A 22,388-nucleotide genomic window follows, 5' to 3' on the forward strand; every position below is an offset into this window, starting at 1 on the left:
TGCATTGATTGTATACCTTCTAATTGTGTTAGTGTGTTGAAATCCAGCATGTCAGTTACAGAGGTCTATCAACCAGCTTTTGTTTTATTGCCCTGAGTATCACAGAAACTTGGTATTCTAAAAATAGCTTGCAAGTACTGGGAGAAATGAGTCAGGCTTTAAGCAGAAGCAAGAGGGTAGTGGGCTTGATTATTGCTGGTATACCAGCTTTAATTACATTAATTGCTAGCACCACTGCTTCTTAATTGCTTTCACAGGAGAAGTTAAGACAGCTACTTTTGTTAATCACTTAGCAAAAGAAAAAAAATGTTACTAATGTGTTGAACATACAAGAAGATTTAGATACGCATTTGAAAGAACAAATTGATGCACTTTATCCTATTCAAATTATTAGAAGGAGGTTCAGAGTTTAAGAGTAAGGAGCTATCTTGAGTGTCATGCCAAATACAATTGGATTTGTGTTAGTTCTAAATTTTACAGTGGTAGTCATTATAATTAGGAAAAAGTTTAAAGGCACTTGCAGTGTATTTGATATAACTCTAACACCTCTCTGTATGTTTAAACTTTACATAGTGAGATGAATTTCAAGAATGCTGCTCTGCTGAGTGTTGATGCAGTAGATACTACTGATAAAATTACCCATGACCTGAGGTCAGTATTTCTGTTTTGGTCAAGTTTCAAGAATGGCATATATAGCTTGATCATGCTAGCCCTTTTTGTCCTGGGAATACTTTTATTCCTGCTCATCATGTTAAAGCTTGTCTTTAACAACAGCAACATTTTGGCAGTCAAAGTACATGGCTTGAACTAAAAATCGTTCCCCAGACAGAGTTATTAAATTAACAGGCTGGCAAGCCAAAGAAGGGTAGGATTCTGCACAGAGCTTTACCAACCTAAGACAGAAGTGCATTGCTTTTGATAATGCATATTCCATGATGAGTAAGAAAGGCACTCTTGTCAGAATGCCCTAAGACAGGCTCAGTCTGGCTAATGAAATAAAAAAGGGGGAGAGGCATAGAGCCTTTGGGGCTTCTTGGCAAGAATCTGACATGGGCCAAGGACAAGGAAATGGGCTGCTTGGCAGGTATATGACTTTGGCCAAGGACAAGGAAGTAGGCTTCAGGCAAGAATCTGATATTAAGCTAGAACAAGTCTTAGGCTAGAACAAAGAAGTAATTTCAAGCAGGAATCTAAATATTAGGCTATAACCAAGAAGTAATTTCAGACAGGAATCTAAATTTTAGGCTACAACAAGGAAGTAGGCTTCAGACATGAAAATGACCTTGGGCTGGGACAGGGACGTTGGCTCAGATATTTTGGTCATCCTGAAAAACCCATAGAAACAGTGATCATGGGCGTGTTCATGGAATTTTGTTTATTGCCTTGGTTGTTCTTTGACTATTTGTGTTTATTGTCTTACTTGTTCCTTGACTATTTCCATCTATTGTATTGTTAGACCCTCAACCCAGAACTGACCTTAATATTCGAATGTAATTAAAATGTTATAAAAGCAAAAAGGAGGAGGCAGAGGATGGTATGGGGGGTTCTAGGGAGGGGAAATGGAGAAAGGTGACTACTGAAATGTAAATAAATAAAATATCCAATAAAAAAAAAGAAAAAAAGACTTGAAGACAATGTAGAGAAATTGGTTGACACAAACAAAAACTATGAGAAGTATTGTAAACATAGCAAAGGAATATATTGGATCTATGTTATTTGCCTTTTAATTTTACAGGAGGTTTTATTTAAGAGATTGTTTTTAGCTTTAGAAGAGATATCAAATTTTCAAACAGTGTTAAGACTGTGAAAGTGTATGGGGATATTTAAAGGTGGACTAAATGCATTTTGTGTTATACAGCCATGACCCTATAGGGGCCAGGGAGGCGAATGCAAATTTTTGAAATAAAACAAATATTCTCTGTGCTCTTGGGTATTTGATCACTTCATCCCTAGTTGCTGGTGCCACTTGCTGAGGTGATGCCTCCTTCTTAAAGGAAGTACATCACTAGCAGTGATCTTTGAGAGTTCATAGCCTTATATCTCTTCCAGGTTATCCTCTGCTGTTTGTGATTAAAGATGTGATCTCTAATTTCCCGCTCCCAGCTACTACTTACCATGATGTAGTCATCATCATATGAATTATAACCCTCTGGAACTGTAAGCCCAAATAAACCGTTTTAGCCATGTAACTTTATCATAGCAACAGAAAAACAACCAAAAATAGTAGAGACTCTAAATTGGAGCAAAAGAGGTGTAAGACACAGAGAGACAAATGTAGCCAAATCTGATGCCCTGAGTCAAATTTCCAGGATCCACATGGTGGAGAGAGGAAATGCCTTCAGATTGTCCTGTGTCTTCCACGCATATAGGGCAAGATGACTGCATGTTGTCTCCCACACACAAAATAATAGCAAATAATAACAAAAGTAAAATAACAAATAATAATAAAAATGGCTTGGTGTTTAAATGCCGCTCCTGCTGTGGGCAGGATTTCAGTTTCCACTATTCACATCATGTGGTACACAGTTCCCTGTAACTTCAGCTCCAGGGAAAGCAATTCTTTTGATCTCCAGAGACACCCACACTCATGTGCAAAAGCCTCCCCACCACCCACACTTAACTATTCAACCTTAAAAAACTAAAAAATTAAAAGTTAACATGTTTAGAATGTAGTTAGGGACTATGCTGTTTTAGTAAACTGGTGGTTGTAGATCCTCCTCCAAGAACAATGATTTCACTAGCTCTGGCCATTGTCTGGGTTTTCAATGCTAAGAATGATTTTTCTTTTGTTAAACAGGTTGTAAATACAATTAGAAACCTTTTGGTTATAGGTATATATGAAATAAAAAGGAAAAAGAGATCATGAATTTGAAAGAGAGAAAGTAGCAGTTCATGGACAAATTCCAAGGGAGTCAGGGAAGAGGTTAATAATACTATTATATTATAATATTGAAATTTAAAAAAAATTTTTTCAAAAGATACCATGGTTAAAAAAAGAAAAAGGATAGCACAACTGAAACTGAGACAACAGAACCAGAAACTGGGAAAGAAATGGAGAGATGTTGACTAATTGGTAGAACATATAGTTTGGCAGGAGTGATATGTCATGGTATGCTACTACACTGTGCATACTGTGTTTAAAATATTTCAAGTATTTTCCATAAAGAAATAATTTAGTGCATATACATGTTTATCTGATTAAACATATATATATCCATGTTCTGTAGTTACTTTATTCACAAGCACATACATACATATACACATAATTTAAAATAAACCCTTAAGCTTTTTTAGCTCCATTTGCTCACAACATTGCCTCCAGCTTCTCTACTTCTGCTTCTCTGAGTCACTGCCTGTGCAGGTCAGGCCACCCGGCTCTGCTGTCCTAGCCTCCTGGAACAGTATTTACAGTTCTTCTTACAAGGTGGCAGATATTGACAACAAAGAAGAGTCTGAACTTGATCAAGATTTGAAGAAGTAGAAGAAAAAAATTAAAGCTCTTGTCAGTTAACTGTTCAGGTGATGCAAAAATCACAGATTCTTGCAGCCCTCTAGGTTAGACTTGATGGTTTGCTAGACACACCGACAGGAAACATTGAAAGCTTGCCTAAGGTAGTCAAAAGACAAGTGAATGCTCTCAAAAATACTCAAGTTATCTTGTCCTAACTTTTGTTAATTGTGACAGGAGTCATAGCTGTCTTCTGAGATGCTCCACTCAGCAGCTGACTCAGACAGATACAGACACCCACAGCCAAACAGTGGATGAAGCCTGGTGAATCTTATGGAAGAATGGGAGGAAGGACTGTTCCCTGGAAGGGGATAGGAACTCCACAGGAAGACCAACAGAGTCAACTAACCTGGACCCTTAGAGTCCTCAGAGTCTGAACTACCAACCAAAGAACATACATGGGCTGTATCTAGGTCTCCCTGAACATAAGTACCAGATGTGCAGCTAGGTCTTCATGTGAGTACTGAACAAGTGGAATGGGAGCTATCCCAAATGCTGTTGCCTGACTGTGGGATATGTTCTAGCTGAGCTGCCTTGTCTGGCCTCAATGAGAGAGGAAGCACCTAGCCCCTCAAAGACTTGAAGTGCCAGGGTTAGGGGATACCCTGGGAGGACGCCACCCCACTCAGAGGGGAAAGGGAATAGGAGATACGTGAAGGATTGTGGGAGGAGTGACGGGGGCAGTGAGTGAACAAGTTATAAAGTAAATAAGTAAAAAAAAATCAATAAAATCAAGTTGAATGTGGACAGATAGAAGCCAAACTCTATGAGGAATTTCATGATCTCAAGAGAAAGTATGCTGTTCTCTATCAGCCTTTATTTGATATACAATTTGACATCATTAATGCAATTTATGAACCTACAGGAGAAGAATGTGAATGGAAACCAGATGAGGTGGATGAAGTTTCAGAGGAGCTAAAAGAAAACACGAATACTGAAAATGAGGAAAAGGATGAGTAAAAGAAGACTCTAAAAGAATTCCTGGATTTTAGTTGACGTTTTTAAGAATGTTAATTTGCTCAGTGATATGGTTCAGAAACATGATAAGCCTATTCTGAAGCACTTGAAAGATACTAAAATCAAGGTTTCAGATTCAGCCAGCCTATGAATTTTACCTTAGAATTTCACTTTGAACCCAATGATTATTTCACAAATGAAGTGTTAACAAAAAGACAGGATGAGATCATAAACAGATGATTCTGATCCCTTTTCTTTTGATGGACCAGAAATTGTGAGTTGTACACGGTGCCAGACAGATTGGAAAAAATGAAAGAATGTTACTTTGAAAACCATTAAACAGAAGCCAAAACGAAAGGGATATGGGACAGTTAGTACTGTGACTAAAACAGTTTCCAGTGATTCTTTAATTTTTTTTTGCTCCAAACTCAGGGTTATACTTCACTGGAGAAGCTATTGAGGACAATGTTGATGATTCTGATGAGGTTGAAGACACTGCCGAGGAAGGGAAAGAAGGAGGAGATGAGGAAAATGATCAATCCAGACTATGACCCAAAGAATGGTCAAAGCCTGGAAGAGTGTAAGCAGCAGTGCAGTAGTGTCCGGCCTTGAGGGCCACCTGCCCTGTGATAGCCTAACATGACTCATTTACTTACAGACTTACGTTTTCATATTTTCTTGGTTGAATCAGTAAGATTTTAAGAGAAAGGAAATTGGTATTTTTGTTGTTGTTGTTTTTACTAATCATTTTATTCATTTACATTTCAAATGATATCCTCCTTCCTGTTTTCCCTCCACAAATTCCCCATCCCATCACCCCTCCCCTTTACCTCTATAAGGGTGCTCCTCCATCCACTCACCCATTCCCACCTCACCACTCTAGCATCCCCCTATGCTGGGGAATCAACCCTCCACAAGACCAAGGACCTCCCACCCCAATAATGTCAGATAAGGCAATCCTTTGCTACATATGTTGCTGGAGCCATGGATCCCTTCATGAATATTCTTTGGTTGATGGCTTAATTTCTGGGAGCTCTGGGCACCCAGTTAGTTGATATTGTTCTTCCTATGAGGTTGAAATCTCTTCAGCTCCTTCAGTCCTTCCCCTAGCTCTTTCATTGGGTTCCCTGGGCTCAGTCTGATGGTTGGTTGTGAGTATTTGCATCTGTATTGGTCAGGTGCTGGCAGAATCTCTCAAGGAAAAGCCATACCAGCCTCCTGTCAGCAAGTGCTTCTTGGCATCAGCAATAGTACCTGGGTTTGGTGTCTACCGACAGTCTCTAAATGGTGTTTCCTTTTGTCTCTGTTCTATTTTTTGTCCCTGTCTTTACTTTGGACAGGAACAATTCTGGGTTTAAAATTTTTGAGATGGGTGGGTGGCTCCATCCCTCAATTGGGGACCACACCTATCTACTGGAGGTGGTCTCTACAGATTCTGTCTACTCTTTGTTGGGTATTTCAGGGAAAGTCATCACCATGGATTCCTGGGAGCTCTTGCTTCCCTGAAGTCTGGGACTTTCTAGTGGCTAGCCTACTTCTCTATCCCCCTTTCTACATGTTTCTATTCAAAGACCAATTTGTTATACCTAGCATCCTAAGTATACCTCTGTTAGATATGTTGAATGCATAGATCCTCTCTAATGCATGTTCAATTATTGCTGCAATTTGGTACTTCTGGAATATTCTCATCATCATGTAACTATTGGAATACAATTATGAAAAATCAGCTGTTGAACACATTTGATTGTTGAACAAAGAAAAGAACCAAAGTCGTTTCCAGCTGGTAGAACAGGTTGAAATCCACCTGTATCAGCTGTGCTTTCCATTCTGTTGTTAGAGGGATGTGGTGACTAACACCAAGAAAGGCCATCATTTGAAGAAGGAAAATTGTGAATAAGAATTTCCAATAAGATTAAACTTACTAAGATTATTAAGGGATTTTTATGTTTTAGATTATATAACAAGACTCAACTCATGCTTATTATCATAGCAAGGTCAGCAAACCCTATTTTCCCTTCTGAAGTTAATTGATTGTATTTAATGTACTTTGAAAATTAACTTCCATTAATTAACTCTTTTCTTTGTGGCAGGACCTACTTTTTGCTTTCCTGGAAAAGATGAATATACATGATTTGAACCTATTTTGAGTTTTTCTGTTGTTCAGAAAACTTTTGTTTTTATAGCATAAAATAAATGTCCCAGTTTTAGCTCTCACTGGGTGACTGTATTGATTTGTATTGATTGAGGCTATTGCAGACGGTTAGTATAAATTCAGGGCTGCCTAGTTTTCTATGCTGAACAACTTTGGAGGAGATAATATGCATGTACTTTAATAAAAGCGATGTGCTATAGTTAGTTTTTTTTAAACAGAAAATTGAAATTCCATTTGTTAGAACTAAATACTTTCTTGACGTTCATATTTATTCTAGTCCTCTGTGCTGAAGGGATGAGGAACGCCATGAGCTATGCTGTTTATTGTGTATAACTGAGAATGAGTGGTACTGGTGAGACCACTACCTCACAGCTCTGTTAGGACATATTGAAGTAAATCTCACATACTTTCTCAGTCTTACAAAAGGGTCAAAAATATTGGTTCTCTATACCATGAGTGAAATATTCAGGAATATGTAACTCCCGTTCTAGTAGGAATGAATGAAATTAGTGTGTAATTTCAAGAGATTGAAGGATGTTGGTATTTTTGAGTTAGCTCCCCCTACTTCAGATATTTCAAGTGACTACATTGCAATAAACCCTAAAGTGGTAATGAGGCCATTAAAGGGAGGGCAGTATTAAGTTTTCTACCACTAAGAGCCACATTTAACAAATCTCAGGCTAATTGCTATTCATTTGGGGGGAAGGAACAATTTTTGACAGGGCATATTAATTGTATTAAACTTGGGGAGAAGTCTATAGTTCCTGCTGTTAATAAAATTTACATGGAGGATTTTGGGGGGGGGAAGGTGATAGCCTTTTTTTGTGAAATTTTAGTATTAAGCTTTGAGAATGTGAACACCTTCCTGAGATTTTTAATTACTGGAAATCCTTAATGAATTATATTATTTTCTTTAGTTTGAAAATGATTTGCTTGTACTTTTTCAGATGGCTTGTGCTATTTTCTATAATCATAGTTCATCTAAACACAGCTTATTTTCTTGAATGTTAAAGTTTATAACCTAAAGATAGTATCTCATTTTTAGTGAACTTCCACCCTTCCTTCCGTAGGAAGTAGCTGCTCCCAAAGCCAAGGGATAGCTGCTTGGCTCTTGTATAATGGGGATTTGCTGCGCGGAGCTTTGGGGGTCAGTCTTCATTGTGACAATCTGTCAGTCCCTAAATGGTTCTATTCTACGCTAGATGTCTGAAATATGTAATCTGAAATCCTTAATAAAACTAGATCTAGTTTCATAAAAAAACAACATAAAAATATCCTTAAAACCCCTAAAAGAAGTAGCATATGACTCAGCTACACCATTCCTCAGCATACAGCATACAAAGGATCCTGAGTGAACAGACCACATAGACTTTGCTTATTGTTGTTTACTGCAGCACTACTCACAAGAGCTGTTACTGAATCAGTTGGGTGTCCATCAGTGGGTGAATGCATATAGAAAAAAATTACATATTCTCAAAAAGGCAAATATTATGTGTTTAGTTTCTTTCATCAGTAAATCATGGATTTTATGAAGACATAAATTATTTAGGGGATATGCATCAAGAAAGTGAAGAAGAAGAAGTGAAACTGGGGGAAGGAAGAAACAGACATTTCTATAGGGACAAAAAGATCTTTTTAGCAAATGGTGCTTGCACAAATGAAAATCCACATGCAAAATAAAATGATCCTTTATCCCTACCCTCTAGCACACACAAAAATAATCCAAAATATATCACACACATAAGTGTGTAAAGCATGGCTGTAAAAATATTCAATGAAAGTATAGGAATGATGTCATCATGACCTTGGTTTAGGATTGCCTCCTTAGTTATGATAGCAAAAGTAAAAAGAAATAAATGATCAACATATGAAAACTGACTTTGTTAAACTTAAAAACTTGAACATCAAATAACTATCTGTGAAAAAACTGATAGAATGGAAAATAACATTTCAGATCATGTCTACAATAACAAGTAATCCTATTATAGAAGAAATTATTATAATTCAGTAATAAAGACATCAAAGCTAAACAGAGGAATGGAAAAGATATTTTTCCAAAAAAGTTACCCAAACAGCCATAACTACATAAGAAAAATGTTTGGTATTTAGTACCAAAGAAATGTAAACTACAAATCTACTGAGATGCCATAAAATAGCTCCTGCAATGGCTATAATAAAAAAATGTGTAATAATAACAAACATTTTCCCAACATTAGAGAATTTATCACAGTAGTACCCTTCTAGTGGTGATGTAAAATAGTAAAGCCAATTTGAAAACATGTGGTAGTGTTACTCAAATTTTTAAACAGAATTGCCACATGAACCGTACATATAAATATGCAAAACAATTTAAAACAGGTGTTCAGACAAAAATATATCAGCATTCATAGTAGCCTTATGCATGATAAACAAAGGTAGATATGTATAAAATATACATCAAATGATTAATAAAGCGAAATGTGGTTCTACCCACATAATAAAATATTATCTCACAACATAAAGAATAGATACTCTATTCATCAATGACTTTCAACATGTGGCAAAGATGAAATTCAAAAGTATGGTAACAGAAGGAACCATTAATCAAAAATCAAATGCTTTATGATTCCATTCATGTAACATTTGCAGAACTGTTAACTTTATAAAGATTAAAAGTAAATTACTGGTTGTGTATAGCTGATGGAGGATGAACTAACAGGTAAGGAAATATGTTCGATGCTGAAGTGTTTCACACTGTGCTGATGATTGCACAAAATCCATGGAATCTTGCATTTTAAATAGGTAAATTTTAAGGTATATCAAATACCTCAATGAACAGTTAAAAAAATCATGGAAAAATAGTAATTACATTAACAGTTGTAAGCCACCATGTGTGTGCTGAAAACAGAACCTGGTTTCTCTGGAAGAACTTTAAGTGCTCTTAAACACTGAGTCATTCCCCCCCTCCAGCCCCAAGAATGGTTACTCTTTCTAAAGACATTTAAAAATTAGTTACAAAGGGATGATTAGTAATATTCAGAAACCAGGGATTGTGGAAGGAAGACAAAAGACCAGAAAATTAAAAGTACTCAAACATGAATCATTTAATCAGTTTTATTGAAATTGATCAGATGAAAAGTATCAGTGTTCCATAGAAAAGAATTAATGTTGTACTTTGTATATTTTAAACACTGACTGCTTAACAAAATCCATGTGAGTTCTACTTTGTGTGGGTTTTACTTAAGGAATGAAGTCTGATTTCACCAAAACTCCCTGTACTCTGTCTTTCCCAATCAAAACAATCTTTGTTTCAAAATTCTCTATTCGGGTTCCCAAAGAAGTGTCCACATTTAGCAATACAATTAACAATTGATACTGTTTTTGAAAATGGAACTTTCTGAAGATTGAAATTTCTAAAAGGCAAATCAGCTCTAAAATATGAAATTCACCAATTACCAGGTATGATTTAGAATCACAAATATGCCAAACATACTATGAAAAGCAGTAAGAATTTTACTTCCAAGCACATACTATGGAAGCTTTCTTCAAAACTCATCTTAATTCTCAGACTTTTATTTCCCTTTCTTTCATCTAACAGGAATGTTTCTCAGTTGACAAAATGAGGCTTCAATCAGAGAAGACACAATTCAAACTTGTACTTTAAATCTACAGACTTCAGGGTAGTATCCCATGGTCATAAACATCCCCCAATGTATCTATTTTTGAATAATGCTTATTCAGACAGTATTATTTAATACAAAAGAAAAGCTTAAAGCTAAATTGTCCACATGGAATATTGCAAGTATCACCTGTAGCATTTAGCAACATTGAGGAAAAACATTGGCTAAAAGTATTTTACTCACTCCAAAATTCATCTGAAGCACTGTCTTCCATAGAAATCTCCAAAACTATTTTTTTTTCTTTTTTGTCAAAAGAAAAAGAGAAAATGGAATACTTTGACTCTGATTCATAGTTCAAAGTTAAGATCACTAAAAATTGTCTTCAAATTGTTTTTTATTCTTGTTTTGTTTGATTTGGTTTTTCTCCTTTCTAAACATCTACAAACAGCAATTACTAATCAAAATTACTGTATAACATTTAGAGTCGAGTAACACATAATTTTTAAAACCATTTATTTTAAAGCATCAATTCATGCTTGAGTTTCAGTAAACAGAGCTATGGCTTCATTATATGTTGAATTTTTGCCTAGTACAGTCTAGTAAACGGCAGATACCATGATAATAGTAATTAGAAGTAAAAGGTATTTGTTTATTTGTTTGTTTGTTTTAAAAATCACATATTAGACAAAGGTACAATATCAACATCTTCTGGTTGAATGCTTTGGATCTTGCTTATCTTCAAACGATTTCAAAAGTTGCTGCTTTTCTTTGATACTTGTACTTTCTCAAAAGATCAAGGTGTGCTTAGTGATTCTTTCTACTTGAATGGATATGTGACACGGTCTGCCTAAACTGAAACTAAAAGCTTACCTATTAAGAACAGTATCATTCATGATCACCAACAGTGTTAAAGCAAGAGACAAGAGCCACTACTACTTCTTTGAGCAAACACTGTAAGAAAATAAATCTTAAGCATTGAGGGGCAAGATAGTGTATAACTGTTAATTAAAAGTCTGTGTTCTTTGCAAGGAAGGGCCAATTTAAAATGAACTGCCATCTTTTCTCCATGACTTACATATCCACATTTTACTGAGGCAAGCAATTTAGAAACATGCTTATAACTGCATGCATAAGCATGGAATTTGTCAGTTGAATGCACTCAATGCTTGTCTTATGGGAAGTCAACTAATTTGATCACTGACTGTGCAATGAAAGGTTACATTTAGAAGTCTAGAAAACTTGTGGTTCTGGGCATACATGTTTCTTTGATAAAAGAAGAATGTCATAATCACCATAGGAAATTACAATGGCTAAAACATCATGAACATAACCTGTAAATACATTTCAACAACAGTAACATCACATCAAAATATTCATGGTCACTAAAGATAATGAGGCATTTTTCGAGTAAGTCTCTCTCTCTCTCTCTCTCTCTCTCTCTCTCTCTCTCTCTCTCTCTCTCTCTCTCTCTCCTTTTTTAATTCCTCAAAGTTGAAATGTAATTATAAAAGAAGGAGCATATTGGTTTTTTGTAAAATCCTTACAGAACATGAAATGCCTTGGTAGATGTAGATTACAATGCTACTCTATGATATCTACTTAAAGTTTTAAATTCATCTCTAATTTCTTACCACCATGTTCACATTTTCATTATGCTTGTTTGCATGCAAAAACATCAACTAATCTACTATTTCAACATGGAAGCATATTTCTTTTGAAGCAAGAATCTCTGTAAAAGCAATGGAGACTTCATTATTTTTCAAGGTGCTGAAGGAAGAACACAGAACATTCATGCTTGCTGCTTTGCCTGAGCTTCTGCTTCCTGGAATAAAACAAACAAACAAACCTTACATTTAAATATCAGAAGGAAGATACTCTTGTGCATTTTGGTTAAAATAAACTATCTCAAGTGACTAAGATTATTCAAAAATATAGCAATTACTTCCATGATTTAAAAAAAAAAAAAGGCTTTAAAATAATTAGCCCGAGCTTTCATCATGTCAGAAACTGCTTTGTAGGCTGCTGGGAGAGGACCAGCATCACATTCTTACTCGGCAGTGGGTCCTGTATAACATACAACCAACTCACAGGCAAGATAGGTCCCTGGGGAAGTGATGGTGTGATTTTTATAGGGGCTAGCAACTGTTTTCTGTTTGGATTTGAAGCCTGCTCCCCAAGAGAAAATTCATATGTGGTTCTAGAAGCCTGGTAAAAAGCCCATGGGCAGGGAGGTCACAGGTACTTGGAGGAATCCACTATTGTTTTGCTAAATGGTCATGTTGCATTCAGCACACTGCCTTCTAAATAATTGGATTTATGACCATATAGTGCTGCTTAAAAACTTGGTCAGAGACATTTCTTTTTGCTGTGAACAGCAGCTGATAACTAATCAAAGTACTAGGAAAAGTGACTGTTGAATGTTCAGTCATGAATGGGACATCTGTACCACTTTCTCAAAGTCTGAATGAACACTTTGGAAAAGAGAGTGGGAAAAAAAAAGTCAGAGGATGGGAATGTTATCGAATGCTGTCTTTGGGCACAGCATAATCTTTACAGTCATTTCATAAATTCGCACTGAAGTTACCTACAGAAGATGGGAGCCTGAGGATATTCTCTCATGGAATTAAGGGAGGGGCTTCTGAGGCCCCGCCCATTCTTGAGACGCTATTGGCAGTTAACAGGTAAAGGTTGCAGTTAATGGTTGCTAGGAGATAGAAGGTAATTTTTCTTCAATGGTAGATGGCTTTGGTAAATGGCTCCCTATCATATCAGCAACCCTTTTTAAATTCAATAGGTCGTACACAAAAGCATGGACTAAACATGGGACTACATGGACAAAAGAGGTTCGGAGAGAGGGAGATAAGGTAATGGGGTGAATATGACCAGAATCCACTACATACATGTGTAAGATTATCAAGAGAAATACAAAATGCTTTTAAAAAACTTGGCAGAAAACCAAACCATAACAAAACTCTGAAAGAGCAACTAGCATATACAGCTGGGGAAATAGTTATATAATAATGTGGATAACCTTGTGTCAAACATTTCTTCACATAAATGCACATCTATTCCCAGTGACCGGCACACTCCCTGTAGTCATACTCCATTTTTCCTAATGAAAGAAACTACTAACATGGACGTCTAAAACAAAAGGGAATTCTACATTCTTGGTAACTGGCCATTAGAATGCATATTAACAGACATAGTGGCCTATACCTTCAATTCTAGTACTGGAAGAGAAGGGCAGAGGCAGGTGGATGTGTCTGAATTCAAGGTAAGTCCAGTCTACAGAGTAAGTTCATATTTAATTTTAGAAATAAAATATAACGTAGGACCAGTGAATCAGCTCAAAAGGCATAGGTACCTGCTGTCCAGGATGAAGCCTGATGACTTGAGTTCAAACCTTGGAACTTTTACCTACACATGTGCATTGTGGCACTAATGCTCCCTCCCAAGACACACACACACACACACACACACACACACACACACACACAATGTGCACATACACTGAATAACAAAAAAAATGTTAAAAGAAAGTAAACAAGATCCATAAAATGTATCCACTTAATAGTCATCCCCTGGCCTCCATATGCACATGCATGCCTAAGTACACTCACATTATGCACATACATACATATAACAGTAATTAAAGACTTAATTGATTTTTAAAAGGATATCATAAAAACTTCCCCCTGTGCCTGCACAGGTTTTGAGTTAATTAATTCAGGATTCAGTTTTCAGCTATGCCACTCAATTATGCATTCTTGGACACAATAAATTAAGTCTTCGTTTCTCCTGTACAATACACTTAGCTCATAAAGAGCATGTAAAAATACAAAGATGAGAGGGGTGCATACAGAGTGTGCGGCTCAGTGAGTGACCACATTATAGGCACCAACTCTTTCTGATTTTCCTCCTCTCGTGTTTTTGACTGAAACTAAGTTCATAGTTAGGTGACATTAATCTTGGTTATTAAGCTCTTGGTTAGATTATTTTCAATGAAAATAGGATTGTTTCACATACCACAGCTGAAGCAGTTTCCATGGCCACTTTCCACACATAATGATTCAAACAAGATTACTGAAAGCATCTTTCTAACCACAACTCTCTACCATATTAAAAGGTTACTTCATGTGGCTTTTCTAGCCAAATCGTTTTCTCCCTAAAGACGAATGCCACTGGATTTATATTTTTGTCAAAGTAGAAACTACTTTCTTATTTCATATCTTAAAATCATCACTTTCACTACAAAGTAAAAACTGTCAGTGCTAAGAAGTACTTTCTAAATTGATAGAAGGAAGAAAAATTAGTGCTATCCCTTTTAAGTATGCTGGGTACACAAGGGAATAATAGAGTATATTTGTCCTCCACAAAATATATTTTATGGAAATATTTGCAGGGCAGTTCTTTTTGGTAGCAATCTTTCTTTCTTTCTTTCTTTCTTTCTTTCTTTCTTTCTTTCTTTCTTTCTTTACATTGCCAAAGAAGAAATTTAATCAATATAAAAACCAGAAATATAATTAGAAGTCATGAAATCAGAATCATCCATAGTAAGGATCCTTTCTGAACACATTTTAAAAATATTTTACATTTATATTTGCTTATTGATTAATAGAAAAAACACATTAGAAGAACACTTAAAACATGATAAGGGCAAATGAAGAATATCAAAACAGTAATACCAAGAATCTGTTGATACACAGAGCAGAGAAACACATAACATAAGAAAAGCATTAGATATCCTAAGTTGGATTCCCTTCATATGGAACAAATCAAGTTATCACTCAGCAAGAATCATTTGATTCAAAAAGTATTCATTCAGTATGAATCTAACCACTAAGCATGCTTGATTTGAAAATCATTAACACAATGAAACTTTATAGTTTGTGAGAGTACAATCAAATCAGATAAACACATACAAACCAGATTGAAAAAAATACCTAGAATATTGTTCAACATAAGGAAATCTAAGTCACTTTTTTGCTATTTGGTGTTTTTCCTGACATCATAAGACAACCTGATATATCTCATTCCCATTCCATTTTTTTCTTTTTTTATTGGATATTTTATTTATTTATATTTCAGATGTCATCCCTTTTCCCCATTTCCCCTCCCTAGAAACCCTTATCCCATCCCCCTCCTCTTTTGTAGCAATCTTTCTAGTGCATCAGTTTTCAAATCACTACTAGTGATCCGAAGGAATAGGAGAAGGCCATTCATATTGGCTACTATTCCTTCCAGGCTTCTTTTTTTTCCCTATGCACAGGTTCTAAATATAATTAGAGACCTATCCAGTATATACAAATCTATAACTCACTTTTATATTTTTTCCACAAACTACACAGTTCCCTCTTATCAACAACCATAAACATCCTAATTAGACTAGACTTTTCTTATATAAATAGTTCAACTTAGATTGTTTACAACTACTAACAATAAATAGTAACGCTGCATTATAACAATAGAGTATAATAAAATTTATGTGAAGTGTTTCCCCCTCCTTTTCTTTTGCTTATTGAGCAAGTGGTACATACAGACTGGATAAACTTGGCAAGACAGCATGGGATGGACTGGGATGGGGAGCAACTTCATCATACTACCCAAAATGACAAAAACACATAAATCATTTGTTCTAGAATTTTCAATTAATATTTCCAGACCCACAGTTAACAGAACTATGGGAAGTAATGATGTATAAAAGGAAGCCATGATATAATTTTTCAAATGTTAACATGAGCTTACAGAATGGAATAATCTTTTTGGTAGGCTTTATTTTTAGATATTTGTTTCCAAAATGTATATTTAAATTATATGTGACTTTCATATTTTAGCCATAAAGTTCAATGATGAATTAATTTAATTGACACACTTTTGAAACATTTACCATTTTTCCAAAGGTTTGAGATTATGGATTATAATCTAAATCATGTTTTTATCTAAGCACTTTATTAATTGTCAATGCTTACAGTGTGACTTGGCTCATTTGACTTGTAACTGCATCATTCACTTTCTTAAAACTATTTCAGTTAAGGTCCCCTTGATTGTCTTTGTAGACTTCAAAGCATCTTAAAATAGAAGTCTTACTATACTATGTCCTTCTTCTAATGCACATACCTACCAAATTTAGTTTCTTAAGACAAATTTTCTTTGCAGAGAAACAGACCCAGCAATGATCCCACCACAGGGGAAGTTAAGTTGCTCTGATCAGTTCAGGACAGAATAGAATGAGATCCTGACTCATAGTAAGCAAAAAGGGAGAAGGGAAGGAATGGAAAATATGTAGATTAAATTAAATTAAAACATATCTTAAACTATTGAAATAGTCATCCCATTAGCCAAATATGGTGGTGCACCCCTTTAATTCCTTGGGAGGTAGAGGATGGACAATCAATACGAATTTGAGGCCAAACTGATCTACATAGTGAGTTCTAGACCAGCTAGGGCTACACAGTCTGACAGTGACCATACAAACAAACATCACACCATTGCTTTCCTAAATTTTCCCATGGTGACTTTTGGGTGCCTAATGGAAAAAGGTGAAGCTACCTGATATGGCAATCATAACTTGGCCCCAAAGTATCTAGCTAATCTTAAACCTTCTAACACAGAGTCCTTTGTTTAATACCCCCAATTCCAAGGACACACTGTACTACATTCTGTCCCCTTGATATGAGATCATCATATATAGCTATATGCACCTATGCAGTGCTTTTTTTGCTGTCCTGTCAAAAATGACTTAGTATCATTTCAATATTTTGAAATTTCCAACAGATCAAATAACACCCTTCTACTCAAAATTCCTCCAATCTCTTCAATAAGAAATAAAGATTGTTGCCCTCAATTTCTATGTACTTTAGTTATGACAGTCTTATAAAATTGACTATAGTATGTCTTCAATTATAATTACTTATACACACACTTATATAATCTTCTGCACATGTACACTCACTAGGTTATGAACAGAATGTAAAGATTATTTCATATGTTATGTTTGTTCCACCATTGATTTCAGTGCTTGATAAACTTTTGGTGAATGAATGAATCTTAATTTTAGTTAAATCGGGACAAAGTCATCAGCCACAAGAAATAGACTGTCCTTTCTTTTGCACTCTCTCATCTTCATTAAGCTCACTGGCTTAACTTGAGTCTTACCAATTATTTAAACAACAACAAGAAAAAAACCATTTTTCTAGCTTGATTCAGTTTTTACAAAGCCTAAAATATAATGTTTATCCATGGGAAAGAAATGTTTGGCAAGGAAGCAGAACTTCAGAGTGAAACAAATATATTTACAAAGCCTGTCTGGTAAAAACATAGATGGTATTAGAAGTTCTCAAGATCGAAGAAGGAACTAGAGCTTAAATAAATTGCTGAACATAAAATCTACTCTTAAGAGTGGAACACAGATGAGTGCTACTGGGAAACCTATTTTGATTAAGTGATCTGGTACAAAAAAGACCAAATGGAAAAGGCAAGGTTCTATTGAAAGTCCCTAGCTTTGAGGCATCTCGCTGGAGAAGTAATTTCGGTTTTTGCTTTCCTTCTTTATTTAGGCTCCCTTGGGAACATCGTCACTTGAAAACTTAATTTGTCTTGGCAAGGAATAAAATACCAAAGTTAGCTAGCAACTTAGTGACCAGTTTTATAACTCAAAGGTTCTTATTATCCTTGAATAACTGACTATTCATTTACTCTCACAGAAGCTAATAGCTACTGCTAAGGAGATGACCATGAACTAAGATGCTTGATAGCCATGTAGAACTGAGTGTGACATCTAGAAGTTTAAAGGCAGCAATCACATTTTGAGAATGAATAACAATATAACTGCTGCCTCAGGAAGCTTGATAGAGAAGTTCACTTCTCTAAGTGTACTTCACTAAGTATACTAAGCACATTTGTCTGCCCCATTAGCAGTTCAGTGTATTACCACAAACACTGCTCTAGACTTAATCTGAATACTTAACAGGCATGATTTTTTTTTTTGACTAAAAAACCCAGCAGCAATAAGATGGTCAGCAATGAAGGAAACAGAGAAATCATACCTTTGAACCAGGTGGTGCTGTCAAGCCTAAAAAGGCATAAACTGCATTATTTTCTCTGGCTTCAAAGAAGGCATCATAATCCTTTATGAAAAGAAGACAAAAAATTAGCAGTCTGCAACCCAATAGAGAGAGATGTGCTCATAATGAAGTGACTGGCTGACAGGATCAGGAGTCCTCTTGGGGCCTAAGCTCTGTAATGTTAAAATTTTGGAAGGAGTAATAAACAGACAAATAGACAGGTGTGCTTCTGAGACTACACATGTGTAATACCAACTCTGGAGGCTGAGGCAGAAGGATCACTAGTTCCAGGCCAGACTACACTCCACAGAGAAATACTATCTCAAAAAAAAAAAGCCCAGACAAAGCATTATTAAACAAAAAATAAATAAAAATAAATTAATTAAACCTCCAAAATTATCAGTATATTTGTTTTATAATAGCTTCTGGTTTTGTGTTTTTATGAAATTTCGATATATGTGAGTGTGTGTATCTCTGAAGCCATGTGCGTGTTTTGTGCTTTCTCTTTGAGTGTCTTTTTCTTTGTTTGTTTTGTCCTTTGATGGTTTGTTTCCTTTTGTCATAATGTATTTTACTTTACTGTCTTTTTAAAGGTAATTGTATGTTTTCTAACAATAGAGAGCAAGAAAAGGTATAGAATTGGGTGGGTAGGGAAATGGAGAAGTCATGGGATGAGTTTGGGGAGGGGAAACTGTAGTCATATATTGTTGGGAAAAGTCAACAACAGAACAAATACAAAGAGGAAAGGATGGGAGAAGGGAGAAACAGCATTTGGATACTATTTAATGTGTACTAGAAGGTAAGTTGGTCTTCGGGTCATAAAATGCCAAATGGACTATTGCATATCACACAGAAGTAAATAGCTGCTTGTATCTTCCTCCACCACTTAAAGCAAGCATTACTCAGCAGTAGATTGCTTCTTTCTAGTGGAAGGCTCATTCCAATTTTCCATATTTCTCTTCCCTCACTGAATTCAATGGTGATTTTGTCAGCCTGAAACCAATATTAGCTACTTAAGGCCAGAAGAACAGTGGGGCTGTACTGTGTTTATAAAGAGAGTAAAGCATTCTTGAAATATGAGCAAAGAAAGCTTTAACCCTGAGTATACAAGAAAATCCTGACGTGTCTCAATTTTGTTCAGCATAACATTGCTGTTCACTAAGCCTTCACCAAAAGTAACAAGCAGAGTTGTCTACGATTGTAACTTGTAATCAACAGCAAACACAGTTATATGTCTATTTTCTGTACATGACCTTGATTAGTGTGATTTCTAGATATGCACAGGGAAGGGAGACAGTAAATAAATTAAACAATAAGAAAACTAAAATAAAATCAACAAAAAAACCATTGAGTCCTTCCTTTCCCTCATATTCCTCATAGTCTGAACTTAAAACATTTCGCTTTAGGAATCAAAGTTAAGAGAGTCAAAACATGAGTTGTAGCATGGAAGAAAAGAATTGCAAAATATGTAAGTGGCAAGGAATTTATTTCTAAAATATATAAAAATCATGACATAATAGTAATAAAAAAATAAAAGTAAGACTGACTAAACAGACACTTAAAGAGAATAAGATGGCAAATAAGCACATAAATGTGTGTTCATATCATAATTTTGATCATTACATAAAAGCATTAAAATGACCAAAAGCTACTAAGACGCCAAGCTATTTAGGTTTGGTTTAAGAGTCTGAGAAGTGGCTCAGGGTTGCAGCCTTTGTCTATCATGTGTAAAATACTGGGCAAAATATGCAGCAACATTAGGAAAAACCAAACAGTCACAAAACTTCCGACAGTATCAGGAGCTGAAGGGAAAGACTGAGTACCAGGAAAGTGTGTAAAATGACACAGTCAATCCAGAAACATTCCACATCCCTTACAAATTAAAAGTACAATCACTGTGTTAAGGGGATTTACCCCCTGAGAAATGAGAATTAATGTTATACAAAAATCAGGAAACAAATGCAGAAAGCACTTATAATTACAATGGCTCGGATTTGAAAACAATAAAAATGTCTACCAATGTATAATGATATACCACCATCCAACAATATGAGGGGAAAATGTATTGATGCAGAAAACAACTAGATCTTAATCACATCCAATTCATTGAAAGAAACCAGCATCGAAAGACTTCATACTGTATGAACACATTTATATGACCTTATCAAAAAGACAAAATTATAGTGATGATGATAGATTAGTGTTGGCCATGGATTAGGGGTAGGCATAGCATATACTTATAAAGGAATATCATGAGAGTTTGAGAGATGATTCTGCATTTTTATAGTAGCACTAGTTCCACAAACCAATGCATGTGTTAAAATTCAGAGAAAACCACACACATACCAAAAAAGCTACTACCATACACTAAAATTTCAAACATTAAACTTACAAAATGTAATTACATTTTAAGGAAAAATGGTAAAAGCTAAAATATATAGATTTAAGCTAACTCAACTAAAAATGGACTGAAATATCCAAATAGCACATGCCTCAAATGAGTATCTACAAAAGCCAAGGCTTATGAAAAATGTTCATCATAATGAATTATTGAGGAGTTCTAAATTAAAACCACATGTAGGGGCTGGAGATATGGCTCAGTGGTTAAGAGCACTAACTGCTCTTCTAGAGGTCCTGAGTTCAATCCCCAGCAACCACATGGTGGCTCACAACCATCTGTAATTGGATCTGATGCCCTCTTCTGGTGTGTCTGATGACAGCAACAGTGTACTCATCTAAATAAAATAAATAAATCTTTGAAAAAAAAGCCACATGTAGATACCACCTTTAACCATGCAAAAATGAAGTTTTTCAAAAGGACAAAAACGTAATGAGTATTGTGAAAGATGCAGAGGAAGTAAAACCTTCTGTACTATTGCATACGTATGTAAATTAGTACAATCATCATGGAAAATCTATTATAGAGGTTCCCCGAACTATTAAAAAAGAACTACCTTAAGCCAGCCTGCTCTATATAGCAAGCTATGAGACACCCAGGACTAAATAGAGAGACCCTGTGTTTAAAAAAAAAGGAGGAGGAGGAGGTAGAGGAGGAGGAGGAGGAAGAGGAAGAGGTGGTGGAGGAGGTGGAGGAGGTGGTGGTGGTGGAGGAGGAGGAGGGGGAGGAGGGGGAGGTGGTGGAGGAGGAGGAGGTGGAAGAGGAAGAGGAGGAGGAGGAGGAGGAGGATGGGGAGGAGGAGGAGAAGAAGAAGGAGAAGAAGACAACAACTCCCTTTTATGGCACATATCCTAAGGAAGTGAGGTCATTATGGGTATAAGTCTTACACCTGTAGTCCTACCACTCATGGTGAAGACAAGAGAATTGCCTGAGTTTAGGGTCAAACTAGCCTCTCTATAGGGAACCCCAGGTTTAAAAAAAGCAAAGAAATCAGTCTGTCAAAGAGATTGCTACAATCAGATATTACTGCAGCACTAGTCACAACGGACAATCTATAAAATCAGCTGGTATCCTGCAATGGATGAAGGAATAAAGAAAATTCTGTATGTGGGCACAGTAAAACACTATTCTGCCTTTAAAATAAAACTCCATTATCTCTGACATGGATGAACCCAGAGAATATGTTAAGCAAAATAAGCCATCAGAAATGCAAATACCTTGTGTTCTCTACTTTTGAATTACTGAATTTACATATAAAGTTAGTATTTTAATAAGTATATGAAGTAATAGATTTCATTATGAAATTTGTGTGTGTTGTATATGAGTTTTTGTGTGTATGTGTGCATATACATGTGTATATGTTTGTAAAAGCCAGTGGTCATCATCAGATGTCCTCTACCTAATATTTGGGAACAAGGTCTCTCAGTGAAGTTGGAACATTACAGATATGCACTGCCTTGTCCACCTTCTTTACCGGGGAACTGAGGTGATGAACTCGGGTTCTCATGCTTCTGCAGTAAGAACTTAATGGAGTCATTACCTCAGACTTTCAGACTTGCACTATGGGATGTTTGTTGCTTTGCTTCCCCTCCTCTCTTTGCACTCTTTGCATGATTCTGTTTCTCTCTCTCTCTCTCTCTCTCTCTCTCTCTCTCTCTCTCTCTCTCTCTCTCTCTCTCTCCCTCCCTCCCTCCCTCTCCCTCTCTCTCTC

The 22,388-nt window shown here is 35.9% G+C and overlaps 1 protein-coding gene across 1 annotated transcript in view; it reads right to left on the minus strand.

Moving 5' to 3' along the window:
* Positions 1 to 9,692: 9,692 nt before the first annotated feature.
* Sh3bgrl (SH3 domain binding glutamate rich protein like) overlaps positions 9,693 to 22,388 on the minus strand; it is a 73,796-nt gene continuing 61,100 nt past the window's right edge. The window contains exons 3-4 of the mRNA XM_028784171.1: positions 18,262 to 18,342; positions 9,693 to 12,038 (exon numbers count right to left, since the gene is read on the minus strand). Of these exons, the coding sequence (XP_028640004.1) occupies positions 12,006 to 12,038; positions 18,262 to 18,342 (114 nt within the window). The 3' untranslated portion in view covers positions 9,693 to 12,005. The remainder of the gene's footprint in view (positions 12,039 to 18,261; positions 18,343 to 22,388) is intronic.

The sequence above is a fragment of the Grammomys surdaster genome, unplaced genomic scaffold (assembly GCF_004785775.1).
Source record: "Grammomys surdaster isolate TR1022 unplaced genomic scaffold, NIH_TR_1.0 61, whole genome shotgun sequence".
Lineage (NCBI taxonomy): Eukaryota > Metazoa > Chordata > Mammalia > Rodentia > Muridae > Grammomys > Grammomys surdaster.